Source organism: Lagopus muta, chromosome 2 (assembly GCF_023343835.1).
Source record: "Lagopus muta isolate bLagMut1 chromosome 2, bLagMut1 primary, whole genome shotgun sequence".
NCBI lineage: Eukaryota > Metazoa > Chordata > Aves > Galliformes > Phasianidae > Lagopus > Lagopus muta.
This window is the reverse complement of record NC_064434.1, coordinates 102,203,404-102,216,980: the sequence shown is the minus strand read 5'-3', so window position 1 is coordinate 102,216,980 and position 13,577 is coordinate 102,203,404. Positions and strand designations below refer to the sequence as shown.

Genomic DNA, 13,577 nt, shown 5'->3' with positions numbered 1-13,577 from the left:
CGGGCTGCCACGTCTGCCCGCCGACGTCACCCCGGCCGGCTCCTCGGTGGCCAATGCGCAGCGCCTCCCGCCGCGCCGCGCCGACGGGGCCGAGGGAAGAAAGGCCTGCCGGCGCGCATGCGCCACCGCCGCCGCGGGGGCCGCCGGGAAAGCGAGTCTTCCGACCCCCTGCGCTGCCGCCGTCCGCGCGGGGCGGCGGGCGGGGCGCGGACTCGCTTTCCCGGCGTGCCCCGTGGCCGCCCCCCGGCCATGTAAGCGCCGCTCGGCAAGACACCGCCCCGTTTCCTGGTTGGGCTCCGGCGGCCATTTTGGGCTGAGGAGCGAGCGCGGAGGCCGCGGAGCGGGCAGGGCGCCGGCGGACGGGCAGGCCGAGCCGAGCGCCGAGAGAAGGCGGGAGCCGTTGGACGCCTGCATCCGCGGAGCGCCCGCCTCGGCGGCGGGAGGTGCCAGGCCGCGACCGCCACCACTCACAGCGCGCTCGCCGTCCCTCGGGCCGCGGGCCCCACGGACATGTCCAGCATGAACCCCGAATAGTGAGTGCGGGGCGGGGGACGGCGGCGAGAGGATGGGCGGGGGCGAGCGGGCCGCAGCGGGACGGCCGTGGGGAGCGGGGCCTTCCTGCAGGCGGCCTTCCCGCGGCGCCGGGTGACGGGGCGCGGCCACGGGGCCGAAGGGCGGCGGCGGAACGCCACGGCGGGCGGTGCTCGGGGACGGAACGGCGGGGCTGCAGTGCGATCGCGGCCGGGCCTCGGAGGGCTGCGGGGGAACGGCGCTTTGTGAAAGCCGATCCGGGCCGGCGGCTCGGCAGGCGGAGGTCCGCCCTTCGCTTAGCCGCGAGTCATGTGTGTGTCACATGGCTCTTGCAAAACACCTCGAGCTTCTGCGGGTTTTGCAACGCCGGGGCTCGGTAATGAAACGGTCGTCGTCAGCCCGAAGGCGGCGCGGCTTTCCGGGGGGTTGCCGGATCTCGCGGTCTGTCCGTGCGACCCCCCTTCCTCGCCTATCCGCTGGGAGCGAGGCTCGACCCGGGGCCGGGGCTGCCGCAGCCTGGCGGCGGTGAGAGCAATTTCTGTGCCCCCCCCCCCCCCCCCCACCATCCTCGTGGGGCCGCAGGGACAGTCGCTCTACTCGTGGTTCTTCACGTGAGGAACAAGAGGAGAGATTTGGAAAGAGCTTAAAAAAATATTTTGAAACCTGCTGTAGCGCTGCAGAGTGTTTTTAGGGCTCTTTCCCTAACATTGGCTTTGCCAGTGCTCCGGGTTGGGATGACAAAGCTGCTGTGCCCTCTGATGTAACCGGAGTGGCTCTGGTGTTGAGCTGCGTGCATTGGATGGCATTGCTGCTCCAGATGACACTCAACCAATTTCAGTCTCAGAGCTTACTTTTTCTCACAGTGCTGGCTTGTGTGGCCATGGTTTGTGCTCCCGGAACATGGCAGCCTGACTGCGAGCACTCTGTGCCCATTAAATCACCTGAAGAGCGAACAGAAACAGAAGGCAAAGTAGTCATCATCTAGTTTGAGATAGTTTGTGAAAACCAAGAGGTACGGCCAGCAACTCAGATTACATCTTGGCAAGGTTACATAACGAGCTTGCTAGTGTAGGTTCAGGAAACATGAAAACAGCAGCAGGATGCAGCCAGTGGATGAGCAACCAACAAGTGCTGGGTGCCTTCATGGCCATGAAAGCTCCCAAGGCCCCACCTGAGTTCATCCTATGTGCCAGCAGACTTTGGATCCAGAGGCTCCCTGCGGAGTGCTAGGCTGGGCTGTGAGGAGCTGGGGGAGGAGGATGTTCTTCCCATAGCTTTCTGGCCTTAGCAAAGGCTCTCAGCTGATACAGAGGAAAGTTTCCTACACAGAGGTACTGAATGCTGCTCTGAAGTTGAATGAACATTTTGAGGGAGATTTGTTCTCTGCAGAGCACATTTGTTCCTGATGGTGAGGGCTGTTGAGCTCTTGAAAGCGGGTTGAGGAGGAAAGGCTGTAGTTTAAGATTAACTTGTGATATTAAAGTGTCACTTCCTGACAGGGCCGTCTCTGCCGGATGAGGATAAGAGATGGGAAGAGTACAGTGAGATGACAGATATTTTCTTTCCCTGTGGTATACTTTGATCAATATTAAACCAGAAGCAAGACTGATAGGGCTAGAACATTCTTCTTTATAGTTCATCTGCAACAGGTGCAGGTGTCTGTTTGTCTTTCTAGCAGCGCCTTGCCTGTAATGTATGTTCATTTCCTTACCACAGCCCCACACCCTCCTTCCCTGGCATGCCAGAGCTCCATCAGGCATCAGTGGGTCAGATAATGTTTCTAGTGAAAAAGACTTGCAGTCTTCATTTGGTTTATTTAAAATGTTATGAAATTAGAAGCATGGTGTCAGAGCTTGCAGGGATTGTGTGCTTCTGAGAGCTTCCTTGGAATTTTGGTGCTCCAAGACAGCTTAGTGGGTTAGTGAGTGTGCTGCTCCCTCTGAGTGAAGGAGGGCTGGCTGAGATGTCGCTGTGGTGTCTGTGAAGCCACGTTCTCAAAACATCTGTCTGGGCAGTGCTGGGTTGTGTTCCTTTGTGTTCCTCCCCCGCTGTGGTGTTTAAGTAAGCAAAGTGTCCATCTTGACTTCAGTGTCAAGGTCTTGCCGGGTTTGGTGCTTCCTACTTGTTGTGCAAGCTGTGTGCAGCAGGCTGGCTGGTGTGAACGCCGCAGGGTGAGCAGGTCAGCAGTGTTGGGAGCTCATCCTGCTGAGTGCTATGTCAGGTCTGGATTTCATGTTAGGGAGCCGGAAGGGGAATAAGGAAATGTTTGTGGAATACATTTGCTTATAGTATTCAGAGGTGTTACCAAATACCTGCGTGGGATTTTCATCTTGTATGGTGGAACTTGGTGGATGATGATTGAGTGACAGCTTTGGGTTACTGGAGACATCTGGAGTCACGTGTTCTAACCTTTGTAAACCACAGTATGTGTTGCAGAGTAGCATTGTCTTCTAATCCTGTTTGCTTCCACAAGCAGAGGGTAATCAGTGGCAGTCATGCTCCTCTTCAGCAAATCTTGGATGGTGGAACAAAGATGGAAAATTGGAGGCTGCTGTGTCTGTTTGCAGTAACCCTGCAGCTGACAGCAGTGATTAAAGCTGATTCCGGCAGTTCCCTGTAGGGGATGGATGTCTACCTTGTCTTGTCTGTTTTGGGATAAAACCTTCCTGATACTAGGAAAAGAAAGGACACCTTCAGCTAGCTGAACAACAGTATCATGGGCAAGCAGATCCCTCATTCTGTGTGACTTTGGCCTCATCTGTCCTGAACTTCCTGGTCATGGCATGGAGAATCTGGTAGTGCTACTCTCCACTCAGATGTGACAGTTCTCTTTGGAGATCTCCTCTTTTGCAAGGGGCAGTTGAACTTAGTATTATCCAACCCTTCTCTTTGGCAGGAATCTAGTGTGTCCTCTTCCTGACAGGGAGGATGGAAGAGCCTCCCTTGTACTTGCTGTACCTGCCTGCCTTGCTGTGCATCCTCCTCCAGTGTGCTGTCTGGTATGGGTTTAGCACCTAAGTATGCCTGTTTAGCAGCTAAATATGCCTGCTTACATATATAATGAGAGATGGCTGAATGATCAGTCTGATTCATGCCATCTCGAAGTGGTGTGGGGTAGCTGTACTGCTTGTGCTCAGCCTGCTTCACTAGGGCTTTCTGTGCCCTAAGAGCCAGTGACCAAACTTATCAGCCCTGGAAAACAAAACTCAGTAGCTTCAGAAATGGTCGTTGCACTTCAGAGCCAACACCAAAATTAACCTGTGTGACTTGGACACATGAGAGCAGTGGAAGGTGTTTATTCCATCAGCTGAGTTCAGTCTGGAAATAGACTTCAGTAAAGCTTTGTAGTTTGTTTTCGTTTCTGTTGGTTTTAAGCTGTTAGAAGTGTAACATCACGCCCCCTGTAGCACTGTTCATCTGGTTCCTGAGGTCTGTATATAGGCACCTCATGTTTTAAAAGTACCCAGAAATGCAGTGTGCAGTTGGGTGTTATGCATGCAGTGACCTTCGTTTCTGAGAACCTAAGCAGCAAGGTTCTACTTTCAGTTATCCTTGAGTTCACACAGGTCTAAGCTTCAGTCGTGCTGATCTGGTGAAAGTAGGCTTGTGACACAGCGCCCGTTTTTGGGGTGGGAGCCACTTGGTAAAGGCCATTGCCTTGTGCCAGGGCCAGAACGGTGCTGGAGCTGCTGTGAGCACCGGATTGCTTCTGAAATAGAGTGAAGTTGGGAAGGCCTTAGTGGTAAAGGTGTCCAAAGCAGTATTTAAGGGTTTTGGATTCCTGTTGCTTTAATTTAGCAGTAGTGCTGGGTAAGCTGTGAGAGCCTTTCTGCTGTGAGAGCTTTTGGACAGTAAATGCTTGCATGTAAAATGGAAGACTTAATAGCAAGGTGAAGGTGGCTGGTGGCTGCCCTGAGCACCAGGAGGAGGGCAGGGAAGGCCACACGGTGCTTGGGGGCTGAGGACACCTGCATCTTCCTGATGACAGGCTCCTCACTGGGACCTTATCTGCACTAAGAAGGAATTAATGCTTTTCTCCCAACATTAGCAGCAATGTTTTAGTGAGAACAGTGGTAATATTCATATGATACTGTTCTTAAGGAGATTAGAAACGTGCTGCAGGCTCCCATACTTTCAATTGTATTAATGCTTTCCAGAAGTAATAATTTAGTCTTGCAGGGAACTTAAGCTTTGCCAGCAAGTTAACAACCAACATGTATTGTAAAACTTGAAAGCTGAGGAAGCTGTAGCTTCAGTTTGTGATCATGGAGAAGGAGGGATAGGTTGAACTACAGGCCAGGTCTGAGAGCTGCATGCCTTCACCTCACCCTCCAGCCTATGTCACTCTTCTCTGCTGCTCCCAGGGCAGTAAATCCTTGGTGGGGGTAAAGAGACTTCAGTGCTTGTCTGCAGGTGCTTGGGGGGTAACTCCTGCCTCAGTTCCTGGGTGTGGGAGGTGGCTGGAGGAGCACTGACCAAGCTGTAAGTCTGCCCGTGCAGTCCTGCTGGCTTGCTGTCAGGCTTAGAGCTCATCTTGTGATGGAGCTCAGCAGGGCGTCCTCAGCTCCCACCTCATTGCTGTGGCAGCTTTTGCAGGTTGGCCCACAAGACATGGAACTGCTGTCCCAAAGGGCGTGGGGGCACGGGGTGCTGCTGGGTCAGCTCACAGATAGGCCAGCTTTGTGAATGGCCTGTCACTGCTGTCCTGGCAGTGATCACCAGTATGAACTGCTGGCAGTAATAGTGGCCCTGGTAAGCAGTAGTTCTTCATCTGTCTTGAAGCTGTTGAGATAAGTGGGTTGTGTGTGTGCAATCAAACTTCTCTCTCCTGAACTATTTGGGTTAGTGACTGTCATTTTACTAAAACAGTCTTTCTTCATGTCACTACATGACTTGACCTTAGTGAGTTCTGGTCGCCATAAATTGCTAAATATACTTTAGATTACTTTGATTTTTTTGAAATATCTTGAGTGCTTTTTGCTTTATCATGTGTAGGAAGCATGCATTTCTGAAAGATTAGTTGTTACATTTTCTTCTCTCAAGGTTAGAGACAAACCAGAAGCACTATGAGGGTGAGTGGAAGTCTCAGCTGACCAAGTTCCTTCAGCTTGGGACCAGCGAAAAGGCAGGTCACCCAGGCATGTGAGCAGAACAGCTCACCAGCTGTTTGTTTGCTACCAGCTGAGGATGCATGCAGGCTGCTGCCAGCTAGAGTTGCTGCAGTGGTGGGGAGTAATAGGCAGGGACAAGTGGCTTCAGGCACTTGGATGAGTCTTATCTTCATTTGGTTACATGGCACAGACACGTAGCTGTTGTAAACTTGCTAAATGAGAATAGGACGTCGTTCTGGGCAGCATGGGGCTGAAGTGCTACAAGCCTAGGGTGAGTTAGTCTAACGTGGGTTACCTGCTTGCTGCGAGTGGTGGTCCTCATCACACCACCACCTTCCTGAGCACAGATGTGTGGATGTCACACCTGAGCATGAATACATTCCCATTTAGCAATGGCTTTCATTCTCCTTCTGTTCTGGAAGACCAATAGAGTAAGTGGCCGTTCTGATGTGAAGTCTGCAGCAGAAGGCAAGTGTTCATTTTCTGCTAGCAGGCTGTTAAACTTAATTTAGGTGTACAAGCTATTAACACTGTGTATTCCGTTGGTTTTGTTTGCTTTTAGCCAGCTGTTCATGGAGTTACAAGTGGCATTGGGCCTTTGACTTAAAAATGATGTGAAGAAAGCTTGCTGGCCACCAGAACTATTACTTCTGCCATCTGTTGCTGCAGTTGCTCAACCAAAGAGCAAGGCTTGCACTTAACTGGGAAGTGTGGTTTCAGCTTTAGCTAGACCACAAAGGGCTGAAGCAGGGCTGTCTTGCCTTGCTGATAGGCCAGTGTCCTCAGTGGGACTTCCTAGGAAGAAATGCTTTTATCCAAAAGTGCTGTGTTCAGAACATGCACCTCACACTTCCTTTACAAAGCAAATTGAGCGACTTGTGAAAGCGTGTAAACTGGGTAAAGGAGTTTGGAGTTGTAGGTGCCTGTTCTCTAGCAGTGAATTAATTTTACTCAGTCAGATATAATATATTGCTTTAATGAACTTGGCTGTGTCAGTGGCTTTTTTCATTAAGTGCTGTTTTTTCTTCTTGCAGTGACTATTTATTCAAGCTACTTCTGATTGGAGACTCCGGTGTTGGGAAATCTTGCCTTCTACTTAGGTTTGCAGTAAGTGACTGTGCTTAAACTTTATGGGAAAGCAAAACAAAACCTGCTGGATACTTAAGAAGAATTTATCTGCTGTAAGAACTGCTTGAAAGGACTGATGTCTGTCTAATACCTAGCCATAATCAAAGTATTCCAAAGTTCTCCTGTCCTCTGCACTTGTTTCTAGCTGATGTATCCTCAAGCTGTAAGGACAGATGTTGAGGATGTGCAGTTAAGTTTGATTGTCACTCTTTCTCTTGAGGGAGAACATCCTAATGCTAGGTTTTGATACTATTGCAGATAATGGTGGCAGTTCCTGCCCAGGCATCTGCTCTGGGAGGAGCCTGCTGTGCTGCATGAAGTGGTGGTCTGCTGTGCACCAGCAGCATCACATGTGTGGAAACTATCAGGATGTGTGGTGCTGCTTTAGGAGGACAGGGTAATGTGAAAAGCAGAGTGAGCACCTGCTGTAACTGGAGGAGCTGGAGGCAGTGGATTGGAAGTGACACCAGGGCTGGAGCCATACTCCCAGATCAGTCTAGCCTGTTTTTCTTGCAGATGCTTCTGAATACATTTTGTCTTCACATGAATTGTCAACTTTTCTTTTTGATAACCAGCTCAAGTTTGTGTCACCTGATATTTCTGTAACTAAGTAGCTTCTTCCTGTGGAAATGTGACTTTCTACAAAGCTTTTATTTTGCTTGACACAAGGAATTATTACAGCATTCTCTTACATGTGCTCCTGCTGTAGGTTAAGCAGCAACAGGCTTTTGAACACACCTGCCTGAGCGTTGAAATGTTAAGGACATAAATGTCACATTCTAAAAGGTTTAATGCTTTATTTCTACTTTCTGCTTCTTCAGGCAGATGTATTATCTGAGGTGTTTTCCATTCACAACCCAAAGAAATCCCCTGCTTTCGTGCCAGCTGCTGGTTATGTGAAGCCCTTTGTGGCATATTTTACCCAAAGTTCCATCCTGCTGGTACTTCAGGGCTGTAAGCTCCTTTATGCCAGTAGGCTCACGATCTCTAGAACATAGCAGTGAGCCCAAGGTTCCTGTGCTCCCTAAGGGCAGCTGGGAGCTCAGAGCAGCTGTGTGTGCTCTTAAACCAGTGCTGCCATTGGCTTCCTGTGTTTACTCAGACTGTGCAGCAGGGGACTTCAACACAGGAGCCCAAGCTGTAATTCTAAACTGCCTTAGCAACCAAAGGATCTGAAATTCAGATGTGGAGTGTGACTGAGGCAAAACCTTTACCTTCTTGGAGATAGCTGCTGTGTCACAGGTAAAGGAACCTCCAAGGAAGATAAAAATTTGAGGCATTTTAATGACCATCATGGTTATTCAAAATAGCTCCTCAGTTTGCCAACTCGAGCAAAGCTGTCTTTTAAGCTATGGTTCATGAGGACTTAACGTTGTACTGGTTTTCAAAATGAATTTTACTGACTAGTTGTGGCACATAAATCTTGTTTTATGCCATGCTTTCAACTTTTGCTACGTTTCTGAAGTGTAAATATTGATTGAAGTGGTGCAGGTAACCGTTGGACTTTGTAATGGATGGTCAGACTGCTTTTTGCTGGAGGACTAAGTAGCTTTGTGTGCATGGTGTTTGTCTGTTGCATAATTAAGTAGGTGACTGCAGAAGGGCAGCTGGCTTGACTTCTGTTCACTCTTTCCTAGGATGACACGTACACAGAAAGTTACATCAGCACAATTGGTGTGGACTTCAAAATCAGAACTATAGAACTAGATGGGAAAACAATCAAGCTTCAGATAGTAAGTAGTATTTCTGAACTCCTAGCTACATCAATCTGTTAAAGCGTGGTTGCCTTCATGATTACCAGTGCTTATATTTGATTATATTTTAATGATAAAATGGTTTCTTCCCTGTACCAGGAGGATAGGCAATTATTACAAGACTTCTCATTGCCTGTTTCTAAAGAAGGATGCTGATGAAGCCTGCTGGCCCAAAGGGGGAAATGACCTGTTGTTGTGTTTGTTTTTTTCTTCCTCTGGGAAGCAAAGAAAGCTGAAGTGTTACAAGGCACAGTGGGCTGTGAGCTGAGGGGGGAAGGATCCTGTGCTCGTGTGTTCTCATCAAAACTGGGCTCATTCTGCAGTGGTTGGCAGGGATTTGTGCAAGGACATCACACTACTGCCCCGGATGCCCAATTTCTGCAGCAGCTGTTAACAGCTGTCTGTACTGTTTAGTGCTGGAAGTGTGCTTTCGTGCATCTGAAAGGAGGAAGTAACACAAATGCTTGTTAGTTGGCTTGCCCATCTTAGCACTGACTGCTCTCTGGTTGTTTGGCCTTTCCCTTAGAAGAAGCAGGGGAAGAGGCTTGGCAGCTTTTTCCTCTAATCTTGAAGCACTCCGAAACGGTGACTTGTGTAATGAATATCTGTGCAAGGTCACACAATCCCTGCCAGCCATTGCTTCCAGCTCCAGCAGAGGCACTCAGGATGGGCAGGCAGTGACTCAGGGATTTCAGGCTGTGTTGTGGAGCAGCAGTCCGGTACATGGCCGGAAACCTCTGTGGCAGAGCCTGCAGACCTCCAGAGCCAGGAATGCTGTCAGTACTGACATCTGTCTCTGAGTCTGGCTACTTTTAATACGTGCTTAGCCCTGCTCATGATGTGGCCCAGGGAACAGCAGTGTTTGGGTGAGTGCTGCTCCTGCCCTGGCAGGGGAGGAAGTCAGGAACTGCATACCCTTCCTTAACAGAGGTTGCCTTTGCAGCTCCTGTACCAACGAAGCCGGAGGGTTTGGTGATGTTAAAAGATGCCCACACCTATCTGATCTTAACAGGTTTTAAAGCTCTGGCTCATGTGTTTGTTCTCCTCACCACTGCACTGTAGTTTCCATTGAGGTCCAAAGGATGTGAAATGTTATTTTTCATTGAGGTAACTTTAGTGCACTTGTCCAAAAGCCAAATGAACGGGCAGTTCTGGAAAAGCACCTACTGAAGTGCTTCACAGTTAAAGCATTGATTATCTTGAGTCCTGTTTGTTTCTGTCTCTGTAGTTGTGACTTGGCTATGCCTGCAGCTGGATGGCCGATCAGCCAAGCTGCATTTCCACAAGGCTGTGTAACACTACACTGCAGTAACTGGTCCTGTTTGTCTTGCAGTGGGACACAGCGGGGCAGGAGAGGTTTCGAACTATCACTTCCAGTTACTATAGAGGAGCTCATGGCATCATAGTTGTGTATGATGTTACAGATCAGGTAAGGGGTGAGTCTGTGCCTGGTGTTTTCCCACACGGACTGCACTAGGCTGGTATGTAAATAAATGCAATCTGATGCTTTTTGCACTGCACAGGATTTCAACAACTTGGCATTTCTTAAGCATACAAGTGGCATGTTCTTCTGACTGTTAATGTTTATCATATGTGTCTGCTTTGGGGCTTAACACAGGAATAAAAGGAGCTTTGGGATACCTGGCTGTAAAGCTGTGGTATCCTAGGCTTAAGCTAAGATCTGCTGGGCAGGTAACTGACTGTTCTGTGTGAATATTGCTCAGCCTGCCTTTGGCAGCAGAAAGTCTGAGTTACTGATATTCTGAATGTACTTGAACTTTGGTCTGCAATGAAGACTGGAATTTGAAAGAAATGTCAGTGTGTGTGCAGTGTACAACTGAGCCAGTGTTTTCTGTGCATCTTGGAAGATTACTGGTGCTGTTGTGCTGCCTGAAGGGCTCTTTGGAGGCGTCGAATTTCATGAGCTGCTAGAAAAGGAGCAGTTGGGCTCAGTACTAACCTGAGTGGCAGTTCTGTATTTCTGGAGTCAAAGACTCCATCATCTCTATGACAAGGTGGCTTGCACCTCATAGCTGGTGCTCTTAATACCTGGGCTGGTTCTGCTTTCAGCTGTGTGCCTTTTCTCTCTGCTACAGGAAGAGGAGGAGGAGTCCCTGATGGTGTATGTTGGCCACTCGGGAGGGAAATACAAAGGGGTGGAGGGGGAAATGCAGCAAGGGAGGAAGAGTGATTGTACAGGGCTTGGAGCAATGAATTCTAGAGTTTCTAGATCCTGTGTTGACTTCCTTATCCTGAGATAATCAGGGGAGTGCTGTGTTGTGGATAAATACAGCAGCATTATAGTTCTGTCCCTTGCTGATAAGTACGCTATTCTTCATCTTTTTCCAGTCATTACCGAGTAGTGCTGACCTCTGTCATGGTGAGGGGTCTTGCTTACAGTTCTCTTGTCTCCTAGGAGTCTTTCAATAATGTAAAGCAGTGGCTGCAGGAGATAGACCGTTATGCCAGTGAAAACGTCAACAAGTTGTTGGTGGGGAACAAGTGTGATCTGACCACAAAGAAAGTAGTAGACTATACAACAGCAAAGGTATGTTGGTGATATCCTTGCATGGCCGAGCGCTGCTCTGGGTCGCAGATGCAGCTGAGTAGGGCAGAGGAGGCCCTGTGTGCAGCTAGCTTAGGTGCACAGCAGGCTGGGGCTTGGGAGTGGGCTCGTGGTCTGGGAACTTGCAGCTCGTGTGGAGCTGCGCTGGGAAGCAAGGTGAGGTATGAATCTGTACGTGAGCTCACTGTTTGCTGTTTCTCAATTTGCAGGAATTTGCAGATTCTCTTGGAATTCCATTTTTGGAAACCAGTGCAAAGAATGCCACAAATGTAGAACAGTCTTTCATGACCATGGCTGCTGAGATTAAAAAACGAATGGGTCCTGGAGCGACAGCTGGTGGTGCAGAGAAGTCCAATGTTAAAATTCAGAGCACTCCAGTCAAGCAGTCTAGTGGAGGTTGCTGCTAAAACTTGCCTCCCCCCTTTTGTCTCACAACAATGAATTTGCAATCTGAACCCAAGTGAAAAAAAAAAAAAATTGCCTGAATTGTACTGTATGTAGCTGCACTACAACAGATTCTTACCGTCTCCACAAAGGTCAGAGATTGTAAATGGTCAATACTGACTTTTTTTATTCCCTTGACTCAAGACAGCTAACTTCATTTTCAGAACTGTTTTAAACCTTTGTGTGCTGGTTTATAAACGTGTAATCCTTGTTGCTTTTCCTGATACCAGACTGTTTCCTGTGGTTGGTTAGGATGTATTTTTGTTTTGATGTTTCTATTGGCATGTTTAGATGTCAGGTTTAGTCTTCTGAAGATGAAGTTCAGCCATTTTGTATCAAACAGCACAACAGTGTCTGTCGGTTTCCATGCATAAAATTTAGTAAGATATATGTAAGATCTGATTTGCTAGTTCCTTCTTGTAGAATTATAAATGGAAAGATCACACTATCTCTGATTAATAGTTTCTTCATACTCTCTGCATATAATTTGTGGCTGCAGAATATTGTAATTTGTTGCACAATATGTAACAAAACTGAAGAAATGTTTAATAAATATTGTACTTATTGGAAGTAATATCAAACTGTATGGTGATAAATATTGTCTTAATTTGTATTGGCTAAAGGGGAAACGAGGCTTGCATTGTGCACAAAACATATCTTTGTGCAGCCATGGCTCTCAGACCTTGTAGTAGAGCAGAGACCTTCCTTCCCTGCGACAAACATTGTGCTGTGCCCCAAAAGCCTGAGCTCTGGCAGTGCTGGAGGCACACACCAGGCCCAGGATCACCCCGGTGCTGGCGGAGGCGTCGTGCACTCTGAATGTACTGCAGTTCCCCAGCTTAGTCTCAGATCTTAATTTATTTCTCAAGGACTCCACGTAGGGCATCTGTCCGCTTGGTGTGAGGGGAGAGGAGCGCTACTGCCCTAACGTGAGTGACTTCAGCGTGACCTTGAGGTGGTATGACTTTCTACCAGTATAGTACGTCTTTTCTATATACTGTTAATTCCATCCTCTTTTAATTAATACTCTTCTTCGTGCAACAGCTTAGTTTCTCTTCTGTTACGTGTAGAGGCACCAGAAGGATGCGGTGGGGACAGGGCAGCCCCACGCCAGGCTGTTGCTCCGGTAGGCTCTATTGCACCCAGCGTGGAACTAACCAGCAGCAGTGAGGTTTGGGCAGCGTGTGATTTGTTGTACAGAGCTAATCAAGTCATTAGTGCCTGATGTCTAGCTAAAAGCCACAGGAAAGCTAGCCTATAACACTTCCTATACATGTAAAATTGTTCAGCTTTATCTAAACTCAAACGTTCAGCCTATTCTGTAAATAGTCTCATGTTTGAAAGACCATGTAACATTCCCCTAGTAGTAAATACACCTCGTGGTAGTAAGAATATAGCCTAGGTATGTTGTGAGGTATAAACTAAAATTGGTGCAAATATCCTCTGATCTTTTTGTTTTGGGGGGGGACTTTGGCTAACAGCTTTCTTCAACATAGTTGCATCAATCAACAGGCAATTGTAATACATAAAGTATTGTCATGGTTAAGTTGAACTCTTCCACTTGAGACCTTCACAATAAAGTGATGTGCTTTCTATTAGAGATGTGCTTGTTGGTATAATTCATTATAATGTGACTGGCTCCTCCTTGAGGGCAGGAGCCATGGGAGCAGTGAGTGCTGCTCAGATCAGGAAGCGACCCAGAAGGTGTACTGAGGGCAAAACATCTTCCCTTCAGAGAACTGCACAAATGAACTTAAATGTTGAGATGCCTGCTACATAATATCCAAAACAATGTTAATATATACAGTAATAAAAGCATTGCAAAACCAACTTGGCCTACACCAGTTGTTTGGTGTTTTTTGTTGTTTTGTTTTTTTTTCCTAAGTCATGACTTATTTTGCTGGCACTGTTTGATGCTGGGAGCAGGGGGAGAGTAGAGCAGGTTTAAAGGCAATCCCTGCTGAACCAGGCTCTCACTTGTGAGCTCCAGCACGCTGCTTTGTGCTCAGAACCTGCCAGTGGTGGCCACCAGGCAGCAGCCTT

The 13,577-nt window shown here is 48.2% G+C and overlaps 1 protein-coding gene across 1 annotated transcript; it reads left to right on the top strand.

Moving 5' to 3' along the window:
• The first annotated feature begins 276 nt into the window (after positions 1-276).
• On the top strand, positions 277-13,375 carry RAB1A (RAB1A, member RAS oncogene family). Its single transcript, XM_048935873.1, has 6 exons — positions 277-533; positions 6,677-6,749; positions 8,408-8,503; positions 9,858-9,953; positions 10,941-11,072; positions 11,300-13,375. The coding sequence occupies exons 1-6, from the start codon at positions 511-513 to the stop codon at positions 11,495-11,497; spliced, it is 618 nt and encodes a 205-aa protein (XP_048791830.1). The 5' UTR covers positions 277-510; the 3' UTR covers positions 11,498-13,375.
• The last annotated feature ends 202 nt before the right edge of the window (positions 13,376-13,577 follow it).